At 47.1% G+C, this 23,124-nt stretch overlaps 5 protein-coding genes across 7 annotated transcripts in view; 3 read left to right on the plus strand and 2 right to left on the minus strand.

The window, feature by feature from the left end:
* LOC126560212 (protein gurken-like) overlaps positions 1-23,124 on the minus strand; it is a 473,091-nt gene that overhangs the window by 333,707 nt on the left and 116,260 nt on the right. The window lies entirely within an intron of this gene.
* On the plus strand, positions 2,607-3,835 carry LOC126563217 (mitochondrial amidoxime reducing component 2). The gene is made up of 3 exons (XM_050219849.1): positions 2,607-2,616; positions 2,719-3,604; positions 3,730-3,835. Exons 1-3 carry the CDS (start codon positions 2,607-2,609, stop codon positions 3,833-3,835), a joined length of 1,002 nt encoding a protein of 333 aa, XP_050075806.1.
* Positions 4,013-6,351, minus strand: LOC126558581 (mitochondrial amidoxime reducing component 2-like). Of its 2 annotated transcripts, none has more exons than XM_050214629.1 (3): positions 6,269-6,351; positions 5,274-6,114; positions 4,013-4,200 (listed from the first exon to the last, which is right to left on the minus strand). In XM_050214629.1, the coding sequence occupies exons 1-3, from the start codon at positions 6,345-6,347 to the stop codon at positions 4,020-4,022; spliced, it is 1,101 nt and encodes a 366-aa protein (XP_050070586.1). In that variant the 5' UTR covers positions 6,348-6,351; the 3' UTR covers positions 4,013-4,019. The 2 variants fall into 2 exon arrangements, with proteins under 2 accessions (XP_050070586.1, XP_050070577.1); XM_050214620.1 differs by having other exon boundaries at positions 5,274-6,135.
* LOC126562384 (vesicle-associated membrane protein 7) lies at positions 9,809-10,664 on the plus strand. The gene is made up of 3 exons (XM_050218891.1): positions 9,809-10,018; positions 10,103-10,399; positions 10,464-10,664. Exons 1-3 carry the CDS (start codon positions 9,815-9,817, stop codon positions 10,662-10,664), a joined length of 702 nt encoding a protein of 233 aa, XP_050074848.1. The 5' UTR covers positions 9,809-9,814.
* Positions 16,929-22,541, plus strand: LOC126567772 (proton channel OtopLc). Its single transcript, XM_050224061.1, has 8 exons — positions 16,929-17,403; positions 19,364-20,077; positions 20,164-20,281; positions 20,365-20,470; positions 20,540-20,746; positions 20,952-21,112; positions 21,228-21,393; positions 21,477-22,541. The coding sequence occupies exons 1-8, from the start codon at positions 16,934-16,936 to the stop codon at positions 22,439-22,441; spliced, it is 2,907 nt and encodes a 968-aa protein (XP_050080018.1). The 5' UTR covers positions 16,929-16,933; the 3' UTR covers positions 22,442-22,541.

The following is a 23,124-nucleotide window of genomic DNA, read 5'->3' on the forward strand; positions in this document are numbered from 1 at the left end:
ATCCTTTTTATTCTGAAGTTTCTAGAAGTTTCATCTAGCGCCATTTTGAGGTTTGCTGCATGGTATTTTTGCACCATTTTGTTTTTATTATTTAACTGCATGATAACTTTTACATCCACTGTCACTGCTGACAGTGTGTTCGTGCTTTAGTAGACAATCGGGTATGCGGATGACTAATACTACCAACGGTAAACGATACGAAACGAAGCTAGATTAGGGGAAAATGGGGCACGATTCTGCACGATAGCATAATATCGTTTTGTTTCTAGTGGACAGACAGACGTACGAAGGAGAAGATGTACCTTAGGCAGTGTTGTGTTGATAGGCATAATTTTCCCGGCAAGGAGCAAAACAAAACCACCCACAGGATCATTGCCTAGTAATTTTTTTTTTTTTTTTGCAATTCATATCATCAGCCACCACACGTAAATGCTTCGTTTGCATTCATACACATGTGTCTTTTGTAAATATTCGTCAAATTTCATCTCTTCATCTTTCGTATTTTCTTACTCGCTTTTCATTGTTCTATTTTGTTCTCTTAACACCTTTTTTTCTCCACAACTTATTTGACTTTCTATTGCTTCTTTATCTTTTCCTTTCATTACTCACCTGTTTCTACTGCTCTCTAACGTTTCACTTAGTAGTTTGACCTTTTGTTCTTCACACTTCCTTGTTTATTTCTGTCAAAAAGAAAACTCTTTCCTCGCTAGTAATTTATTCACTCTTTTGGGGTAAACAGAGCATCTTGACTCACTTTTCTATAATTTCTTCTTCGTACTTCTTTTACTATTTTTCACCTTTTCAATGTTTCACAATTTTCTTTCTTTCCTCTTCTATTCCTTCCTTTTCTTGTATTTTTTCTTTTTTTACTCTGAAAACTTTCCTTTTCCTTCCACCATCATCATCACATCAGAGCAGCAAAAGAAAAAAAACAAGTAAATTGGAAACGAAATGTATCATACTAGGCGGTTTGTTTGCGTAAACAGTAGGCAAGGAATTATTGTAATGATTTTTATTTTATTATTATTATTTGTTTTGGATTGAGGTGACACTATTATTCAACTGAGATTGTTTAGGTTTTTTTTTTTGTTTTATTCTCCCTACTTGGCACCGTATTATTTTCCAATCCCGTTTTCTGCTCAATAAAGCTTATGATGCTCGCATGCTAATGAATGCACCTACTTCACCATTGGGAGGGGCACGATTTCTTCAACTAGTTTCCTCCAATTTTGCAAACGTCCTTCACGTGCTACTACTTTGTCACCAATCTAATCGCCCCCCCCCCCCCCCTCTCCTCTTCTTGATCTAGTTAAATACTGTACGGCTATAATCTTTCTATTTACACCTACTTAGAAAATGAAGTGATTTTTTTATTAAAGAAAACAACAAAAAAACGGAAAAGGAAACAAAATCTTTAATCGGAAAAAAGCATAACTATCAATACTATATTATTTACGTATTATGTTGTAATGGCGGTCAATTCTTAGTTCTATGGAAAGGCGGAAAGAAGAAAAAGCGAACAAATTGAATAAAAAAAAGGAACTATTTAAATATTGTTTAATGGATTTTACTTATTTATTTATCTTTGTTTTTAGGCTTTCAAAAATTCCTCCCTTTGTTGCTGTGGTATTACACTGTGTCCAAAAATTGCCTGTGCAGTGTAAGCTAACGAAAAGAATCCTTTGAAAAAAGTTTGAAACTTTTTTAAATTGAGTTCTTTTTGTAAGTAAGTTCTTGGGTAATGACGCGAAGTTCATACAATATTTAGACAAAAATGTTTTTACTAAAAAAAGGGTCATTTAATTTGTGCCAAAAAAACTGTCAATACAGGGGAGTATCTTTTCAAAGATTTTGCGAACAATTAATTTAAAAAAATGTATATTTTACAATAATATGTTACTTCGTGTTTTTTTTCATGGTATGATGTATGAGGTCTTGTTTACCGGTTCTTATGCAAATAAAACCCACTTTAACCTTTTACCTACTCGTAATAATATTTTGTAAATCTCAGATTATATCCGTGGTTTACAGTTCCATAAACTTTACCCCATGTTTTATCAATTATTGTGTATCCCTGTCTTTGCTGTACGGACAATTTTTTGACACAGTGCATGATACGTACAGTATCACGCAAAACAACGAATTTAACCTCAATCAGAAACGGCGACCCCAGACGAAAGATTCACTGTACAAAAGCGCACCCCGTGTCTCTCGATAAGATAGATTCGCGCCAACAACGTCTACGGCTCGCCGTGAGTGTATTGTACGCACCCTCAAACACACACACATGCGCGACCCATTCGCTCGTAGCAAGAGTAGCATTAATATGAATATGAATAAATCAGTACGGCGAACAGTCGCGCAAACAACGGAACGGCATTCGCAACCCCGTACTCGTTGCTGATTATCAGCTGATTCGCTTTCGGGAGGAAGATTCGATTATCAGGGCTGGTAGAGTGCTCCGGTACCGGTCAGTGTTAGCGCCCCCATTCGTACCGCTGCTGCGACTGAAGTGGGTGGAAAGCAGACACGATTTTGGCATTTTGCCCCCTTTTCCTTTCGGCAGCATTCCAAGGACCACCAAGAATTTCTGAGTACATCCCAACATGTTGTCCAGTAAGTAAACACTATCTTTCGCAGGGCAGGGCCACACACACTAGCAAAAACTCTTGTGTAAACGACGCAATTAATCCAGCATCCGTAATATCTCTTCTGAAGAACTTGTGTCCGACTTTGGTGAGCTGCCTGTGTCCCAGAAAGCTCTGCTGGTAGCGGCCGGTGTAGGCAGCATTGCACTACTTTCCGCCGGCGGTTATCTGGTGAAGAAGCGCATCGAAAACACCCCACCCAAGCAATGGCGGAAGGTGGGCGAGCTGGCCGAACTGTACGTGTATCCGATCAAGTCCTGTGCGCCTGTTATCATGCAACAGGTGGACTGTGCGGACATTGGACCGCAGCGCAATTTTCTGCGCGACCGCATCTTCATGGTCACCAACGCGTCCGGCGCGTTCGTAACTGCACGGATGAAACCGAAGATGGTGCTGATACAGCCCCGGTTCGATGAGCGGTACGAGACGATGTTTCTGACCGCACCCGGTATGCCCGAACTGCGGGTGGACGTGCGCAACCTGGCGGCCGGACCGTCCGATACTGATGGTGGCGATCCCGTCCGTTCGACGGTGTGGGGCGAGAGCGTCCCAATGGTGGACTGTGGCAATGAGGTAGCCAGATGGTTTTCGCGCTATCTACTGGACAAGGAGGAAGGGTACCGGTTGCGGTACTATCCGCTGGCGTACACTAGCCGCCAGAAGAATGGTAGCGATACCGGTGCATTGCAGGACGAAACGAGCTACATGCTGTTTAACGAGGCGAGCGTGACGGATTTGAACCGTCGGCTCGAGAACAAGGTAACGGTGCTCCAGTTTCGGCCAAACTTTGTCGTCCGTGGTCCGGAAGCGTATGCGGAAGATCGTTGGCGTTGGGTACGGATCGGGGAGGTAGTGTTCCGGTACGAGATACCGTGTCTGCGGTGCGTCTTTACTACCATCGATCCAACATCCGGCGTACCTCACCCGGACAAGGAACCGCTCCGTACGCTCAAGCAGTAAGTAGTAGTAGTTGTTGATTGTTTATTTAGTTTGATTATGACGGCAGCGCTGTATTGTCTGTAGTTGTTGATTGTGTGGACTCCATTTTCTAAACACATACACTCTCCCGTTTATCTTACAGATATCGCCAGATGCCGGCGTACGGTGAATCGCCCGCACTCGGCATCCATCTTGGATTGCGCCATGCCGGTACGATCAAACTTGGCGATCCGGTGTACTTTGCCTAATTTCTGTTAGTTCGCCGAGACTAAAAAAGTGGTGTTTTCTTTCGTTTCGATTTGCAAGAACACACACAAACACACACGCAAAGACAGGGCGTGTTCCGAAATTAAGGGTTGATAGCCACGTGTTAGTGCATTTAACATTAAAAATAAAGGCAAACAAAAAGCATACAAACGCGAAATGCGTCAATCAGCCGACGTACACGGTGTCACCGAGTCCGATCGAACCGAGCGTCCGGATGCCCATCTGCATACCGACGACCGGTGAGCTGCCAAGGCCGGGCTTTAGCCGATACTTCCGGAGCGTGTTCAGCGGTTCCTGGGCCGGATTGCTGACACCGGTTTCGGGATCAACGTTCGTAAAGAGGCATCTGGAAGGAAGAAGAAAATAGATCCGATTAAAAAAAAACGCGCACTCACACAGGTAGGAGGAATTGCAGCGCGCAAACCGATAAGCTATCAACTGTAGACATTACAGGGTATCTCAGCATATTTTTTTACACTTTCCAATAGCTTTTTGTTGTTTTTTTTTGGCGCGTGCCCTTTATAATTTTGTTCATGTTTCGAGGTTTTTGAATGCGTTCTAAGATATTTTTCCCTGTCCCACAATTTTTTGACTTATTCACATATATTTTTGATTTCTCATGATGATCATGAGATGATCATCAGACCATGAGCACTTGTTTGAATTTACAAATTAACCAGGGTGTGTAACTAAATTAATTTTTACATAATTTTACAAATGGTGCATGGTTGATGTAAAATAAATGAAATGAAATAAAGTGGCCATATTACTAAAATTATTTACAAATCATACTAAGGCATGAATTGAATTGGACAACGACGTTTTGCCTTATTTTAGGTAGCACGGTCCTATCATTGCTAAAAACCTATTCCGTAAACAATTATTTTCATCGAATCGAAACGAATTTGTAATTTGTATACATAAACGAGTTATACTTGCAGCTTCACAGAAATCCTCGGACTGCTCATAAACTTTTGAAAGAGAAATTCATTCTATGTTGTAGTTTTTAAAAACGAAATTAACAATCTCTAATGAAAATGGCGGAACAAGAACAAAAATATATTGGAATGTGCCAAAAAATTGGCAGGATAAGAACTAACATATCTGAGATCGCGTCAAAACAACCTCGGCACGGGCACAAAACTATATGGGCACTACAGGGGGATACCCTGTATTTGGTGAAGATGGCGAGGTCAAAATGATAAGGAGATAAAAAGCGAAAAACCTGCTGCCATATGTATTGCACACGATATCTCAATTTACCCGTGCATGTAAGGGTGCGCACCATCCCGCCCGGAGAGAAGACATGAAAGACAATTGAAAGATGGATAAGAGATAAGATGACTCGAAGCGCTTACCCCCTTCCTCCCTCCTCCCACCCCCCTCACCGCCAAAAAATCGATCAGGTGATTCGCTTACCTGGTGCAAGGTTTCACGTTCCGGTACACCGTTTCCCCGATCCGGATCCACTTCCAGTTGTCCTCCTCGAAGGCACCCGGTCCCTTGACCAGTATGTTCGCCCGGTACTGTAGCGCCGGTACCGGTTTCTCTAACCTTGAGTTCACATCCGCTACCGATGCTTCCGACACGAGCATATAGCTCGTTGCATCGTGCAGCGCACCCGAGTCACGTGCCGTCAGCAGGGCGTGAATGCGATTCTTTTCCCGCACCGGGCGTGTCGGACACTCCAGTGGATAGTAGACGAGTCGGAGGCCAAAGTCTTCGCTTAGTATAAAGCGTGACAACCAGCGGGCTACCTCCTCGCCGCAGTCAACCGCCGCGACCGGTTGATCCCAGACGGAAAATTTGCCCGGTACGGTTTCGAGCAGTTGCTTCACGTTCACCACTATGTCCATCATGCCCGGTGCGGATAGGGTCATCCGTTCGTACTGCTCATCGAAGGCGGGCTGTACCAGCACTAGCGTTGGATGGGACCGGCCGGTAATAAACTTGCCGTCCTCACTTTTAACCACCATAAAGATACGATCCCGCAACAGTCCAAGCTGGGGTCCGATCGGGGAACACTGGAATTGGCGCATCCGGACTGCACCGCACGATTTAATCGGGTAAATCCACAGATCGGACACTTCACCGACCCGGTGCCATTCGGTGGGAGGTCGCTGTTCCGCCCGGTACTTTAGCAACCGGTACACACCGTACCCGAGTGCCGTCGCTGCACCGATACCGGCGGCAACGGCCAACAGCTGACCGGCCGTTGGTTTGCCGCCCGTTCCACCCGCACCACCATTGTTCAGCAACTCTAGATGTAGAACGGAAACTCCTGGTTTTTTAGGTGATGCGTTACGGCGACGGAAGGATGAGAGTTGAAAATGGGATGAATCGGGAATTTGGAGTTCCCGGTAGTGAATCGTTACGGATGCGAAAAAGAGGTGAATGGATGGGAAGACACTTACTGGATAGCATCTCCTCCGACAACCCGTCCGCTTCGCGATGATGCCTAAAAGTGAGCGGTATCGAGCAGAAATCAATCATTAATACTGCCAGCAAGCGAGGGGAACACCCTCTAAAAGGTACGGAACGGTGAAAAAGATTTGGTGAAACCACAACCGCACACCACACTAATGGGGCACAGTGTTTTTTTGGGCCCCCTTTCGGCAAGGCTTCGAGCCGCAGAACAGACCAACGACAGGGAAATGTGGGAAGGAAGGGAGGGAATGGGTGGGATGAGAAACCGCCCAGCGAAGCACCCAATCAGTAACTGTCAACATCGGGTACGGACGATAAGACGGTCCTCGGCTCGATTGCCTTCCAAGTGTGTGCGTTCACCCCTTCCCCGCTTCCTGGTTTTCGCCCCGAATTACGTCTTGATAAGGCATTTACTCACTTTTCCTACTCTTACGCCAATAAAAGACGCTAATCAAACTCCGCGTGTGTTGGTGTGCGTCCAAGGGCGAGGTTTCCGAGGTGTAAATGAGCGGCACAAATTCTAACGAAACGCCACCGAATAAGCAGCGAAACGGGCCGGGAACATAGTTGTTTTCATAGAAACTTTTTACGCTGGGAGCTAAAATAGATAATGGGAATAAAATCAAACACGTTCAATAAGACACGTAAAACATGGATATTTTTCCATCTATTTGTTGGTTACCCGGTCATTGTTTTTCACCCTGCGTTCGGTTTGTTTACTATCCATCGAACGCCCTCCGAGAGGGGTTGAAATCGTCCATCTCGCTCACACAGGTGGCGTTTGCCTCGCATCACATCACACCTGTCAACATTGACATATGTGCTTGCAGTCACATTTGTGAAATATTTTATTTACAGTGTTGTTCAGACTAGTTCAAAAATAAAATGAATGGTTTTAAATTCCTTCGGATACCAGGTGGTGGAACAGCTACATTTTTTTGCATTCCTCTTCCCCAAAGGACTTATATTGGTGTTAGAAATCAAATGTTTCGTTAAGAGGGTGCTAAACGGGACCTAATTATGTTGGCTGATTTTGGATTTGATCTGTCATTGAGAGCATTTGACAAAAAATGTCTTCCACTTTGAAGTGGGATAAGAACCCTGTAATTTTATTTCTGTTTCATTTTTTTTATGTTCTTAATTTAATATTATATAAGAGGATCAATCAAAACGATATTTTATCAAAAAAGCCCAAATCACCCTCACAATGTGCTGCAAAATCGCACTCCCGCATGCATTGTAACTGCCGTTTTAGGTATACAAATTTGAACCACTGACAGCAGCAGTCAAAATGATCGCGCTGTCAACAGCTCGCAGCTGACCGCAGCACAAACGCATACCAAAACAATAGCCACTGGCACGGTTGGCTTTCCAGTTTTCTCGGAGGATACGCACTTTTTTTTACGGTTCTACGCCGTAACCGTTCCCGTAGGTTCGTTTGCAGCAAAACTTACCGTTGTTGAAGCTCCCGGAAATAGCGTAAAAAAAAAAGCAGAAACCGATCGAAATGAAAAGTTTTCGGTGGCAAAATTAGATAAAAAACAAAATCTTGGTGACTAAGTACCGTACTGCCCTGCGTAAAAGAAGAAGCGAACAGTGCAAAGCAATAACAAACAACGCCACCGAAAAGTAAGTCAACCAGCTCGGTTCCAGTTGGGCGGATGTAGAAAATTGCCGTTTCCTTTGTTTTGGTTGCAGCGCATCGAATGTCAAGCGCCCGTTTTTACCGTCTACCGGGGGTTGCAGTATTTTAAATCGTTTTTTTTTGTCTCTCGGTGCCCATTCGCTGATATCAGTTGATCATTTGGAGCCTGTTTGTAGCTGAATCGCGTTAGTGTGTTCCTTTTTGTTTTGTTCCGTTTGTCGTTGGTTTTTCGTGTTTTAGTCGTCAAAAAGATAAGCGTTTCCGCAAAACGAGCGCGCGCGCGTGTGTGTGTGTGTATGTGATTGTGTTGGTGTACACGCAGGGCAAGGTTAGGGAAAAGGGCACAAACTGCATTACAATAGCACCACTTGCCTGCCCACATACAATAACAACGCATCACACCGAGTGGCATCCACCAAAGAGAGCAAGGGAGGGAAAGAGAAAGCATAAAACGGTAAGAACATTGCACCAGACGAAATAGCTGATTTTGTATTCTTTTATCATGTTTTAGCTTTACTACAACGCACATAAACATCTCAGTAGAAGTTGTAATGCATATTCCCATATCACCATCCCGTATTAGTCATCGTGTGCCCGAAGGCAGTTTACAAACGGTCATTGCCGTCTGATTTCCAACAGTTAGACAAACAAGTCCATTATTCATACACATCAAGGCTAGGGCCTGATTCCGGCAGGAAAGGTCTGAGCTTCGACACTGGATCGGGAGTAATATGATCCACCAACGAACGAACGAATCCCTGTGTGCGTGTGCATGTGCATGTGCTACACCTAAGATACAACACTTCATAAACACGCTGCATTGCTAGGGCTTTGATCTGTCACAGTTGGCGTAAGTTTTCTCGTGATAGCAACGACCGTAGCAACTGCTGTAATAGCACCCAGGGTGAGGTTAATTAGATTAATGAGCTCGATCCTCATATCTTGGGCGTTTGGGATTCGAGGTCTCGCTTCTCGATAACAAACCACACGAGGTTGACTCATCCGGCGAATGTTTGGGTGGGTGTAATGTAACATTAATTGAAGAATTGGTTCGGAGCGTAGTTCATGCATAGTTAGGTGTGTTTTAACGTTGTGTAAGGGCTGACTATCCAACTACGTGGTGTCAGAAAATCTAGTAACCTCTGACCTAGAAGGTCTTAACGCCAAGAAGAAAGGAAGAGAGAGAGAGAGAAACCAATCTCATAATTTATCTATATAATTAATAAGCCCTAGATATCTAATCGAAGTAGTCTAAGCCACGGGTATCTGGACTCCTGAGCCAAAAGGTGTATCTAGACTCACGATGGGGAAAAGACCTCCAAATGATGTCTTTTTTTGTAGTATTAATCGCAATTTTTCGCGGTTTTTTTTTTTTTTTTTGCTCGAAGTGGTAGCAGGACCGTTCTTAACAAGGTCAGGTTCACACATAAAATACCATCCGGAATCGTCTCCGGGTAAAGTTTAAGACAGGGAAAGCTTTAGGACAGATGGCAGGCCAAGAAAGCACGAGATTATAGTCCGCCAGTGTCCGTAATTGCGATGACACAGTCGATAGCGACAGCAGGATCATCACAGGATTTAGGCGGTACATCGTGAAGGTCCTCTCAGTTAAATAAACTGTTGACAATTTTAAGTATGTAAAAGTCCATTGTGTCTGGATAATTTCCGCCTTTGTGAATATAAAAAACAAACCACATCAGTCAAACGTTGATCGCATCTTGTTTCATTCGACACAACGTCTAAGCTTTATTACCCCAGAGTGCTCTAAACGGAACCCGGAATAGCTTAGATGAAAAAGAAATTTAAAAAAAAGCTTGCTTATCCAAACGTTTGCTTCATTTTTTACAGCATTTACGACGTATCAAAAACGTAGCAGCGAAGCATTAAAATGCCGATCCTGTTCAGCATGATTTCGCGCGGCCAAACCGTGCTAGCCAAGTACGCGGACTGTGTCGGCAACTTTACCGAGGTGACGGAACAGATCATCCCGCAAATACAGCTGACCGATCACATGCTTACCTACCTGCACGGCAACTATCTGATCCACTACATCTGCGACAACCGTATCATCTATCTGTGCATTACGGACGATGTAGGTCCAACCGGCGGGTGGGAACATCTTAGCGAATCATTTTGGCTAATCTCGATACATTTTTGTTTCGGCTTTCGTTTCCAGAAATTCGATCGTTCCCGTGCGTTCCTGTATCTGAAGGATATCAATGAGCGGTTTATATGCATGTACGGGCTGTCGGTCGCTACCGCCATCACGTACGCAATGAACTCCGAGTTTGCCCGTACGCTAGCGACGCAGATGCGGGCAATCAACGAGGGCCAGCACCAGGACGAAATTAGCCGCGTAAATGGGGAGATTGGCGAGCTGAAGGACATTATGGTGAAGAACATCGAAAACATCACGAATCGCGGCGAACGGTTGGAGCTGCTCGTTAATCAAACGGAAAATCTGCGCAATAATGTAACGCAACTTTCGTTTTTTTTCGCTTCCTGACTTTTTATAAAATCGTCTCGTCTACTTACAGTCAGTGACATTCCGCCAAACGTCACGCAATCTGGCCCGCACCATGTTCTGGCGCAACGTGCGCATGTACTTTCTCGTGACCGCCATACTGCTGTTTGTGATTTACGTGATCGTAAGCATGGCGTGCGGTGGACTGCTGTGGCAGAGCTGCATCAACACGTCGGCTCCACCGAAGCAGCCACCGTCGGCTGGTGGTTTGTAATCGGGTGAGGAAGCTGCTTCAAGAAGTGTGGGTAGTGGGCCAGTGGGTTGAAATGTGCGAAAAAAAAAGGTCACTCGCGCACACACGTGTTAGGAGCGCTCGTTAGTCGCATTAAGGGTGGAAGCGAAGCTTAGACATATATTTCTATGCGTTATGTTAAATATTGTTTGTTAAATTGTACGATTTTAGTTTTGTTTAAAGCATTTCCCACTTCTCTTCCCACCACCCTCAGCACCCCATAAATCCACACATTATTAGAGAGGCAAGGGGCGTATGATGAGAAAAAATTGTGATTGACAAGAGAGCTTTCGAATTAAATGCGTACAGGTGGGTACGGAGGGGATGGGAAGGGGGGGGGGGGGGGGGGGGCGTTTCTTCAAAAATCAAATGTAACGAAATCAAACCGATGGACACTCCCATTCCATACGCAACGTGGTCGTCAAGGCGAAGCAAAGCAGTCAGAAGAATATATTTAGTTTGCTTTATTTTTTTTTTGTTTCGACTAAATATTTAAAACGGACACCGGAATGGATTACTTATATTGCGTTGTGTGCGTATGCGTATTCGAAGCGATTTAATTTACAACCGCGCGTAGGGACAGCAAAAACAGTTTGTGTCATTAATTTTCAAGTTACATTTCCTTTACTTTGTTGTGATACACATGGAATGCACCGGCGGTAGTAAAGCGGGCACCGGTAGGAGGCTAGCAATCGGGAAATCCTATTGCTCGATGGTGCAACATTTGCTGTACGAACAAATGGAACGCGATGGACGAATCTTGCTGACGATAGTAGCGCAAAGCCAGTAAAGCCTCCCACAGAAAGTATTGATTGTGCGGACGAAAACAATTTAACTAGTTTAGAACGAAATGTCAGCGGGACGTACGGAAGACCACACGATAGAGAGAAGGATTCTTGATGGATGTTACTAGTTTTCCACCTCCCGTTTGTTTGGTTTCGTTTTGTTTTGGATTTATTTTGTTAAATCTGTTTTAACTGTAATCGTACGGTGCGATGAACGAATCCTGCTTTCCTTCCTCAAAAAGGAACAGGAATACAATACTAAGAAATGATCTGAGACTATATATATACATATACATATTAACAAAATATAGCAGGCAACGTGGATTTAAAAGATTTTAGCTCGTTCAGTATAATGTCTAGTTTTATTTCTTCTATTTTCGAACAGTCCGAAGCACTTTACCCTTTTTTTCGCCAATCTACGTGAAGCTAAATAGAGCGTAAGCGATGGTACCGCACTCATGCATCACCATTGTGTGAGCCTTAGAAGCATAATTCTGTCGACGATCTATTCTACCCGCCCCTAAAGCTGCACCTGTGCGCAGGGACACGCGTGATGCATAATGCTAGAAGGGTGAACAATGCGCGCGGGATTTGTTGCTGCGAGCGAAACGGTGCGAAAATAATACTTCATCAAAAGTAAAGACTCTTCGTGATTTTTTTTGTTGTTGCTTCGCACTCTAGCGGTTTGATGAAGTAAGCTGTGAGTGGCAGGGTTTTCCATGTCGGCAGGCATGTTTACAAGTTTAAAAAGCAATGTGACTATTTGAGATTTAATTTATGCGTTTCGAGACATCAGCTGGCGTATAGCGAAGAGAGAGAAATTCTGTCAACTCATAGAAATCTGGTTTTGGGGACGGCGAGGTATCATGGTTAGTGAGGCCTTTTGGACGGCGAAGAAATACCTTAGATGACTTTTGAAACTCTTGGATTGCAAGTGCTTAGTTGACGAGGAACTATCGACTACGCGGACCCTCTATAATGGCTAGTGAGAGCTTTTGGACGACGAAGAGATACCTTAGATAACTGTTCAGTTTCAAATCGTGGATAACAAGGTCGCTTGGTAATCCTGGAAGGATAAAAGATGAGGCCTCTTACACAGTCTTTTTCCCCCAAAACAGACCAGAGCTGCTTCAATTTGTAGTCTGATAAAAAACCCTGTAACGTGCGGGAGAATAAGATGAGGTTTACGAAAAAAGGTTGAGATGCAACTGCTTTACGGACATGAATAGAAGGAAAATCATGCTCGGAAAACAGGTCACACTCAAGCATGGCATAAGCCACACACAAACACACCCACCCACGTAGTAAGATGTCGATTTTGGAGGGAAAATACGATATACGCAGGCCTCCTGACATCTTTCACGGTTAACAATTAGCAGCAAAAGCGATGGTTGACTGGCAGACAAATAGTTGCATAATTGGCTTCGGGATGAGGTAGGCGAGCGGTTTCTTCTGGAATGCAGAATTTCCTTCACTGCATACCCGGATGGTGCACTCGACAGGGCGAGCGCGTGACGTATGCCCCATCAGACGAGACGAGCTGGAGTGCAGTTTTTATAAAATATTCAGACCCTCTACAGACCGGGGAGATACATCCGGCCATACCCCAGCTTCCCTTGTCAAAACCCAGAGGGAGAGGGACAGTTGTTGTAAGAAAATTGTCCCCCCCACTTCTCGCCATTCCCAGACTCTATCGCGGATGGGTTTTATTGTCTTGGAAGTTGTGCCGGGTTACACCATTACGCCGGATTGTTGTTTGGAGTGTGGTCGAAACGACGACGTAGCTGGAAGTTATTGCGTTGCCCTGACGAACGATAACTGATGGTGTTAACAGTTAAGAAATCGCTGCAGGTTATCCCATCCTCTTTTACCAGATTGTTTACTTCCGACGCAGTTTAGTGTTCTCCCTCTTGTTTTTTTTGAGGTATAATACCATTATCATATTCCCTGCACATAACCTATACACTCTAGACATCTGGGATATCCTTTACCAGTCGCGCGTGAAGCTGGAGGGACAAATAAACTGCGTGCTTTCTTACAGCTTTGACACAGTCTGGAGAGATTCTCCAGAATTGAAGTGACGCGTCCGGTACTCGCGACCCCTCTTGGGTTTTGCTTCCTATCCTCTCGTGCTTCTATTGCGTGCTCGCTGCGTGATGACATCGGTTGTATGTTTATTAAATGCGTCACGTAACATCAGGATTTAGGGGAGGCGAGTCTAAAAGTGGGCCAACGAGATTGCTAGGAAATTCCCCTGACGTGCGGGATAGACATTCGAAAAATTGCCATTTTTGGCCGACTGCTTTACGTTCAAGATAGCAAACTAGTTTGCAAATGTTTGTATACAGTACACCACCAACCCTTTGGGGTTTTATGCTGGATACATCCAAGCCTCGTCTCGGACTCCTTGGCTGATCCAAACGAAGCAGATCTAGCAAGATGTTTACACAAATGTTCGCATGCCCTGTGGCGAACATCCGGCGTGTCGAAATTGCAGATGTCTGGAAAAAGAAGGCCTAGAATATCTGGAAAGCCTAGCGATACGCTAAGAGGAAAACTCCGAGTTTCACATGTGCGTGACGGTTTCACGCACATTTATAGCTCCAGACGTCGGTATCGGTGCCTGTCGAAATACACTTGGTGCATCTATGTTTCCCACATCTAGCGTTCTCTAGCGTTTGGTTCCTCCATCAAACCCGATGTCAGAAGTTTTATTGTTATGATTTACGATGCCCCGAACCCTGGCGATCGTTAATACGATCGTTAATGTGTGTGGTGTTGGAGTGCTTGACAACCAACTTTAAGAGCATACCCTTACGCCGGGATGCTGGTTAGTTGGGTGATGATGGTCGTGGCGGAGGGCGATGGTGCGCAAGTCACGCATTTTCCCATTGTGAAGAGACGTCTCACCCAAAACCAGAACGATTCCGGCACTCATCAGTTAACTACGCAGCGTACGTACTCTACCAAAAAACAACAACAAAGCCCTATCTGTACTGCGAAGTCTTGCATGTGGATGAAGCAGGATCAACGATGAGCAGCGGAAAAAGGACACCAACACCACTATACTGGAAGCGTCTGATGACGGTCGGGGGTTGGAAAAACTGTCGCTTTTCACACGCGGGACAACGCGTTCCTGCGTGCTCATGCATAAACATTTGATTCTCGTCCAATCTTGCTCTCTCTCTCTCTCTCTCTCTCTCTCTCTTCCATCATTCTTTCCATCTTGCTCTCTTTCTCTATTGCCTCTCTCATACAGGGAGTCCAAAGTCGGAAAATGCACGCTCACGCCAAAACAAATCACAAATTTTCCATCCCAGCTTCCCAACAATTTGCTTCCACTTCACACACTCTCTCTCTCTCTCTCTCTCGCTCTCCAGATTCTACAGCGCGCAATCGCGTGTGTAAGTTTTCAGGTGTGTGTTTCCCTTTTTGTTTTTCCTCCAATTTCACTGTTCACAATTGTGGGGTTCGCGTTTTTACAATTTTTTGTTGTTGTTTGGTCTTCCAGGTACAAGATTTGCGTTTTCCCTTTCTTAGCCGGTGCCATTTTTTGCGCTCTCTCTCTCTCTCTCTCTCTCTCTCTCTCTCTCTCTCTCTCTATCTTTCGGGGAAGGTTTCCATTGTTATTGGTATACATCTTCCCATCTCGTACCGTGTCGGAGAGCGAGCGAGAGAGCATGCTTGCTAGCCTGCTTCTGCCTGCCTTCTGCCGTCAGTGTGTCTGTTTTGCCCCCGGAGGGGTGTTTTTGCCCGGTTGCGCGCTGGATGCACTTGGCCCTGCGGTAACGCACCAAGGAACCGCTCACTGTCGATTCAGTACCCGTTTGCGCGCGTGACACGAACACGGCCAGAAGCACAGAGCATCAGTCGCGCAGGTTGACAAAACAGTTTCGGCGGTACAGTCGGTGACGTCGGGGAAACCGTATGTATGGGCCTGCTGCTGCCGACCGTTTCCTGCCATCCTGCCTTATCCGGTTGCCGGTTGCCTCGTGTGGCTCCGTATGGCCTGCCAATCAAACAACAGCCTCGATCAACACATCTCAAAGCGAAGAATCAATCATCGGAGGCGGTGTAGTGGTCGGCGCCAGGTATATTGAAGGTGCGTGTGTACTTGTACAGTGGTTCCCGGGGGATCCCGTTTTTTTTTTTTGGTGGACATCCTTCTTGGAGGACTTTTTTGTGGGTGAACGTTTTTACAGACAGAGTGTTTGTGTGAGTGTGTATGTGTGTGGTTGCGTTAGGTGTGGACATGTGAGAAGAACGATCCACACCTAGTAGCCGATGTGATCCTTGCGAGGGATGTCCCAGTTTCTTACATCCTTCCGCCACGCCACGAAACCAACGAGAACTCCTCCTGCGAGAGCAAGAATTAACGCCAAGTGTTTGTAAATTGAACCGAAAGTGAAAGTGTACGAGCTAAAGCCGATCATCCCCTAGGACCGCAGCAAAACAATAAGAAGAATTTGGAGAGCATCGGTACTTGGTTTGTGAGTTTGAGTTTGTAGTAGCTTTCCCGGAAAAAAGCCTGGGAAAATTTCATCTCGTAGCACATCTTTTGGGCGGGTAACTCTCGCTCTCACTCGCTATTTCTCTCCCACTCTTTCTCTCTTTTCGCGCATCTTCAAACTCCAATGTGGCGGAATTTGTTCATTGACATCCCCTCGTGTGCTCCCATACTTAAACTTTCGCGTCAGTACCACACCCTTCCGCAAATACCTGAAAGGCGTCCTGGAGATGTTGGAGCAAACGATTGCTTCCGGATTTAATGCCGTTTTTGGTTGTATTTTTTTTGGAGTGAGTGGTTATATGTATTGCAGTCAAAAACAGAGGTTAAGTACAATTGTTGGTACCAGAAAGCGTTGGTCCTCTTTCTGGGACAGATCCTTGGCAGTTCGTTATATGCTTTTGATGCTGACGGCATGCTATCTATCTTGCACCTGTGTGAGGTAACTTTTTTATCGCTTGGTACGGAATTCAATAGCGAATGACTCTACGGCACTTAAACGCCGGAAGGTGGCAGGATATTGCATTTAGTGAGGCCGTCAGATAGACAGAAGCTGATGATTGGCGAGCTGAGAAGATTGGCAAAAAGCAATCTAAGTGCAGAGAATGTAAGGTTCCGGGAAGATATATAAACACACACACACACACACACACACACACACACACACACACACACACACACACACAGACTTCATAATTGATTCATCTTTTTTTTCCAAACATCCTCGTATCTTCTCGCGTACACAGTGAGCCTCGTAGTTGGCGAGCGCGCAGTGCAACGTGTGGTCTAGGGCGCGGTAAAAAGTGAGAGTGAATTTCCAAACCCCCTCCCCTTCCGTCTGTTGCCAATGTTACGCTAGGCAGTGCATATCCCGCCAGTATTGTGAGTGTGTGTTCCAGCGGGGTTAGTGAAGATACGGGTTTCAGCATCCAGCATTCCACCCACCACAGGAGCACAGGATGGACAGTTCGCCGGACCTGTCGCTAAAGTTGCGGCGCGGGTCGAGCGATTCGCGGGAATCGTTCTACATGGACTTTGCCCAGGGCATCGACTCCGACATTGAGGACGTCGTTACGATGACATCCGGTGGTGCTGGCGGTGTACCGTCGCCATGCTCGCTACCACCTGCCAGTCTGCCGGAAGTGGTGACGGTACAGCCGACCAGCAGCAATCAGACGAACATCATCCTCGAGGAGGAAGATCCACTGATCGAGGAGGAAGAGGAGGAGGAGCAGCAGCAGCACCAGATGGCGCAAGAGGACATGGCATTACGGCAGGAGGACCAACTGCCAAGACCGGAAGCCGCGAACAACATGCCGGATGAGTGTGGAGTTTACGAGCTGCCACCGATTTCTTCCTTCCCGTCGCCACTTCACACACCCGCCAGCCTGCTCGTACCCTTGCCCGCGCTGGACATCGACATTGAAAGGTAGGTGGTCGTACATTACACTCGCCCTGCACTTATCCATTCCATACACACGCTGGGTTGGTGCCAGGGAGGTTGCTGGTGGGGAGACGTTGCGATCGAGCCAATCGTGCAAACGTTATTACGTCGACTCGGTTCGTAACCCCTGCCGTGGAGTCTCATCCACACGGAATCGGATGAGAGATGATTACATATGAGCCAGATTTATATGAAGACAATTGCTCTCAATTGCACTAAATGTGTATGTGACAATTTAGCATCCCCAATCGCTCTACGCGCTATCACATCGCTTGACATCGTTGCACCGGTTACGGTGGGCAAGAATTATATAGAAATTGCATCTCAAGCTGAACCGGAGATCCTGTTGTGTAAACGCTCTAGAGTCTAGATGTTCAGAATTTCCTGGAATGTCATGTGGATTCGCCCGGGATGCGATCCTAGGTGAGCTTATGGCGTTAATGGAAACCTAGTAGTAACAGTTTTTAATTGGCTTAAAACTCCAATGCGGGCAGGACTCCTCTTGCAGCACGGCGAAGAACTGATGTGTCTAGTCCATTAGTGAGATTAAGTTGCAACTTGCTCGGGTGTCACTGTCAAATGTGCAGTATTTTTGCATTCCGTCGCCACGCTTCGGATGTTGTCCGACGGACAGCTGGGCAAAGCAACAGGTACCTATCCTCGCCAAACAGTGTGAGGATTAATCGCGGCCACAAAACCATCAAACGTCGCTAATGGAAACGCCCGAAGGTGGCATCGCGACGCATTAGATAATTGAATCGGATAGCGTTTCACCGTTGGTCCACGGTGGCTCCACTCTTATGGGCTAATTGATTGTGTTCTCCCTTTTTTTTTCTGCACGCTGCAATTGTCAAGCGAACGGGAGATGACTTTCGCGACCAGAGAGAACCATTGCGAACATTTTTGTTGGTTTGTGTATGCACACATTCACGCTTCTATTGCATAACTCGCATGCTCAACTGCTCGCATCCGGAATCTGGTGGCACGACTGTTGTTTGATTCCCGTTCTCTCGCAAGAGTTCGCGTTAGGCGACAGTAACACCACAGCCATATGGTATCCACGCTTTGTGGGGGGGGGGGGGGGGGTTGCGACCGCGTTGCTGTCTCTGCTTTTATAGAATAATTGCCCTTCACCAGCAGGCAGGTGACAGACAGTTGAGCTCTGAAGAGAAGATGGGGAGGATGATGTCGATCGGTAGTTGGGATCTGAATGAATGCGCTGATTTGTTACTACAAATGGATGTCAGGATGTCAGATTTTGGGCGCCATTAAGCACGCAAAAGCTACATGGGGCGTTGTTCGCCGCGTGTATGGAGGGAGTAGAGAGGTGTTCATAAATTTGATATTGGATCTCGAGGTCGCAACCAAGCGTAATGCTGTATGCTTCGTGGACCGTAAGTTATGTTTACGAAAAAAAGGAAGATATTAGTTTGGAGATTGGTGTTCCCAAGGGAGATGCCGGAGACCTTGGGCGAGCAAGTACTGCCCGTGTCTACTTGGGCAAATAAAAATTAATTCATACGCCCGGTAGCCCGCAGGGTACAAGAAGTTCTTCGCTGTTGCTTTACGCTGGTTATCTGCTTAAAGCCGACAGGAGTACGCTGCCCTTATGCTAATCGTGATGGGACATTAGTGACGGACCATTTGCCATCCTTCGACTTGAAGTGCTGTCGAATCTGTGCGCCTTGGGTGAAGAGCCGTGGCGATTGTCAATCGCCAATTGGTAGCGTCCGGTGATAGTCGCGTCTTGAGCAGTACCCGTTCGAAGGGTTTTCATTCTTCTTCTTCTGGTGCCATGCTCCAGCTGGTACAGCTTCGTGGTAGTTCACGATCGAAATCGGTCGTTCCATCTCCGTATCGGTATACCTGGGCTCTATATCTCTTCAACTACGTGTTGGCGCGTGTCTCCAATATTTTAATCCCTCGCTTGTACCTCTATTTGCAGAGATTCTGGTGGGTTGCCGCCCCAACCTATCATGCCATCGCCCTCAGTTCCACAGAATGCTATCGTATCGCCGGAAACATTCAGTACCCATACATCTCCAGCACCTTCGCTGCAACAGCTACCGATCGGACGCCCGCTAAGCCCGCCCCATCCACCACCCTGCCATGAGCCGCTTCCACCACCACCGCCACCACCACCACTGCATCCACCCCCGGCCGTGTTGACAACCGGAGCAGACTATCCGTCGCTATCCTCCGTGCAGGAGCTCGGCACCACCGATGGCGATGGTTCGCGCAACGGCTCATCGTTGGGCATGCAGAGCAAAACACCGACCCAGCACGGGTCCTCGTCGACTTCGTCCTCCACAGCGTTTCGCACACTGCACACACCGACGTCAAGCGGCAAAGCGATTGGTGCAGCGCCAGCACCAGGACCACTGCTCGTACCGCTACCCCTGTCCGGTTCGGGTACGGTGTCCGGTGCCGCTGACTCGGCACACTCCACACACCGGCCGGCCCATCGGCTGTCGCAGCAATCGCTAGCAACACCGAGCGCGAGCGGTCCGGCTAGTCAGACCACCACCACCACCCACCAGCACCTGTCCGTGCTGTACCATTCGCACCATCACCATCTGCATCCGATCCTGACCACGAACCGGCGCCCATCAAGACTACCCGAACCGGTGTACTATCCACCGCCGCGCGAAGTGAAGCCGTAAGTTGACTCCATCCCTCTGTCATCAGACACACCTTGGTGAGGCGGTCTGTACGCTTATACTTGTGTTTTTTGTGTGTTTACAGTGGGGAAGCCCTCGCGACTACACTGTCCGCCCTATACGGTAAGCTGCTCGTCGTGATGGGTATCGCTTTCCCGATGGCGGAAGTAATTTCCACCTACATTCCACCTTCCTTTTACGAGGTAAGTGTACGAAGGTATACTATCGATGCAGTGATTTGACGTGTGGGGCTGCTTGGGTTTCTCCATTTTTATTTTTTTTACAGGGCTTCTATCTATACCTGTACATCGGTAGTATGGTGTTTCTGCTGTTTATGTACACGACACTGCTCTGGGGCAAGCCGAAAATGCCACCCGTCTCACCGGTGAAGAGTAAGTAGTGGATAGCAACCTGTTCCTAAGCTGCAATAACATCTCTCTTCGACACCTGTCACCATCCAGAGCAAACAATAGCCAGCACCAAAAAGGTAATGCACCGTACCAGTACTACCTGCTCGACGGACAGTGGTGAGCAGTCGGACAGTGAGGATGAAACGATTAGCTCCAGCCCGAAGGTTCCGGTCCAGGCACGCCGTATGTCACTGTCAGCCGGTGCCGCCTCACGGCTTCAACACTTCGGTAGCTTCTATTTGCGCATGGGCGCGGTCGGTAAGCATTCCCTTCGTCCACTAGTCGTAGTAGTAGTGATGAGGACTGACTATCCAACTATGTGGTATATCAGCAACTCTAGTAAGCCATCCGATGGGCGGCGTGACCTAGAAGGTCGTTAAGCCAAGAAGAAAGAGTAGTAGTAGTAGTAGGCCTCCCCGCCTTCGAAGCATACCTGACGTCTTTTCTTTGCATCTTTCGGCAGCATTCGGTATCGGTAGCATGATCTACTCCGGATTGGAATTCGGGCAATACTTTGAGCTGGAGCGCAACACCAAGTGCCACAACGTGCTGCTCGCACTGACGCCGGCCACCCGTATGGCGTTCATCTTCATACAGATGTATTTCATCTTTCTAAACAACGAGGTATTTTTGAGCACACGGAGGTGTGCGGTGTGATCGATCGAAAGTTTTCCATGCTCACGCGTCTCTATCTCTCCCATCCCGCTCCCACCTCACTGTTTTTCAACGATAAATCCAGCAAATCAAGGTGTATCGGCATAAGATCGTTGCCCGGTTTGGACTGATGCATATGATTGGCACCAACCTGTCCGTATGGTTTTCGGTGTTGATACAGGAAACGAAGCACGAAATATTGACGTTTTACAATCCGGAGAATCGTACGCTGCGCATCTCTCACCGGCTGGGTAAGGTTTTGCTGCGTTTGTGTAGTGGAAAACGTTTTATCCTCCATTAACCTTCTCACACCCCCGTTCCATTGCTGTGCCAGGCAACAAGATGATGCCACATCCAGTCGAAACGGTCGCACATCTACGGGTCGCCCGTGGTCTGAAGGGGCCGCACAACATCTTCGAATGCCGACGGTCGAACATTATCGGTACGCTCGTTCAGGACGCATCGCCATTTCTCTTCCCGTGCACCATCGAGTACTCGCTCATCTGTGCCGCCATCTTGTACGTGATGTGGCGCAGCATTAGTAGACCGCAGAACGAACAGCCACAGCGGCAGGAAAGTTTACACCCGCTGAAGCGTTCACCGCACCACTACTCGGTGGATTGTGCCGGCGCACATAAGGGGCTGTTTATCGGCATACTCATCCTGGTGCTGACCATCATCTCACTGATCCTGTTTTTCGTGCTGATATCTCGTCCCGAGTTTGTTAGTCTTGCCGTGACCGAGGTGAACATATGCGAGCTAACACTGTACGGTACGACGACGGCGGCTACGCTGATCGGGATGTTTCAGGTGCGTCACATGCAGTACGATGCGTTCCGTAGCTTCAGCCTGGACGATATACTGCTGGTCGGTGGACAGACGGGTTCGTTCCTGTACAGTACGTTCACCGTGATCGGTGGACACTTTACGATGCGGCGCGATACGGTGCTGGTGTTGATTACCGCCCTTGCCTCGCTAGTAGAAACGGCCTGCCAGACAATGTTCATACTGGATGCGAGCCGCCGTTCGGCCGCGACGCAGGAGCACATCCGCAAAAAACCGGGCCGCGAGATAGTGACCTTTCTGCTGGTGAGCAATCTCGCGATGTGGGCAATCAACACGCTGGAAAAAAGCCGGGCCGAATCGCACCCGATCCAGCTGCACTTTTACGGGCTGTGGGCGTGGACGATCATTACGCACGTGTCGATGCCGCTCGCGATCTTCTACCGCTTCCACAGCACGGTATGTCTGTGCGAGATCTGGAAGCGGGCGTACAAGATGAAGCCGGCGTACATGTAGGGTCGTGCGAGTGCTTGGCCCTGTCCGGCACGTGTGTCTAGGATATGTGCCAGGCGTACGGACGAACCGCCGGCTGACGAGGACGTGATGGTGGCTAGCAGCAGTGGTGCAGTTCACCCGACCACACCAACCACCGCCATTGTTCTGCCGCCGCAGGGTTCTGCCCCTATCGATCTGAATGCGTATCTGCGTGCCTAGGATGCGATGCAAATGCAAGCACAAACTGGAAAACAGCACACCAAGGATTCGTCGTGTTAGAGGGTGTTTCGATCCATTTTTTTTCTCTCTTTTTCGAACGCTTCTTTGAACGTCAGCTAGGAATGGCGGGAGGAAAACTTACAGCTCCAGATTGTGCGTATATGGAAGACACACGCCCCACCGACGATTCTTCCATTTTTTTATACTACACACGTATTAAGCGACCTGCGAGTGTCTGCAATCCAGACCAGCAGGATTTTTTTGGAACGAAATGTACGAGACGGAAACACAACCGAGAAGCGCGAGGGTGTGTGTGTTTTTTATAGTACGGTAGTAGATTTTTTAGATACATTTTGTTCACAGCAGATAGGTGCATGTGTGTGTGTGTTTTTGGAAGGAAACCTTTTTTATACATACATATATATGTGTATCGAATCGATAGTAGATAGAGTTAGTTGAGCTACGCTCGTAAACGTATTACACGA

This window comes from Anopheles maculipalpis, chromosome X (genome assembly GCF_943734695.1).
Source record: "Anopheles maculipalpis chromosome X, idAnoMacuDA_375_x, whole genome shotgun sequence".
Classification (NCBI taxonomy): Eukaryota; Metazoa; Arthropoda; class Insecta; order Diptera; family Culicidae; genus Anopheles; species Anopheles maculipalpis.

Coding starts and splice junctions, on each gene's coding strand:
- LOC126563217 (XM_050219849.1), top strand. Junction 3,605..3,729: donor CCGCTCCGTACGCTCAAGCA/GTAAGTAGTAGT, acceptor TTTATCTTACAG/ATATCGCCAGATGCCGGCGT.
- LOC126558581 (XM_050214620.1), bottom strand. CDS start 6,347: ATGATTGATTTCTGCTCGATACCGCTCACTTTTAGGCATCATCGCGAA. Junction 6,136..6,268: donor GTCGGAGGAGATGCTATCCA/GTAAGTGTCTTC, acceptor CTAAAAAACCAG/GAGTTTCCGTTCTACATCTA. Junction 4,201..5,273: donor AACGTGAAACCTTGCACCAG/GTAAGCGAATCA, acceptor TCTTCCTTCCAG/ATGCCTCTTTACGAACGTTG.
- LOC126562384 (XM_050218891.1), top strand. CDS start 9,815: ATGCCGATCCTGTTCAGCATGATTTCGCGCGGCCAAACCGTGCTAGCC. Junction 10,019..10,102: donor ATCTGTGCATTACGGACGAT/GTAGGTCCAACC, acceptor TTTCGTTTCCAG/AAATTCGATCGTTCCCGTGC. Junction 10,400..10,463: donor CGGAAAATCTGCGCAATAAT/GTAACGCAACTT, acceptor GTCTACTTACAG/TCAGTGACATTCCGCCAAAC.
- LOC126567772 (XM_050224061.1), top strand. CDS start 16,934: ATGGACAGTTCGCCGGACCTGTCGCTAAAGTTGCGGCGCGGGTCGAGC. Junction 20,078..20,163: donor CCGCCGCGCGAAGTGAAGCC/GTAAGTTGACTC, acceptor GTGTGTTTACAG/TGGGGAAGCCCTCGCGACTA. Junction 20,282..20,364: donor TTCCACCTTCCTTTTACGAG/GTAAGTGTACGA, acceptor TTTTTTTTACAG/GGCTTCTATCTATACCTGTA.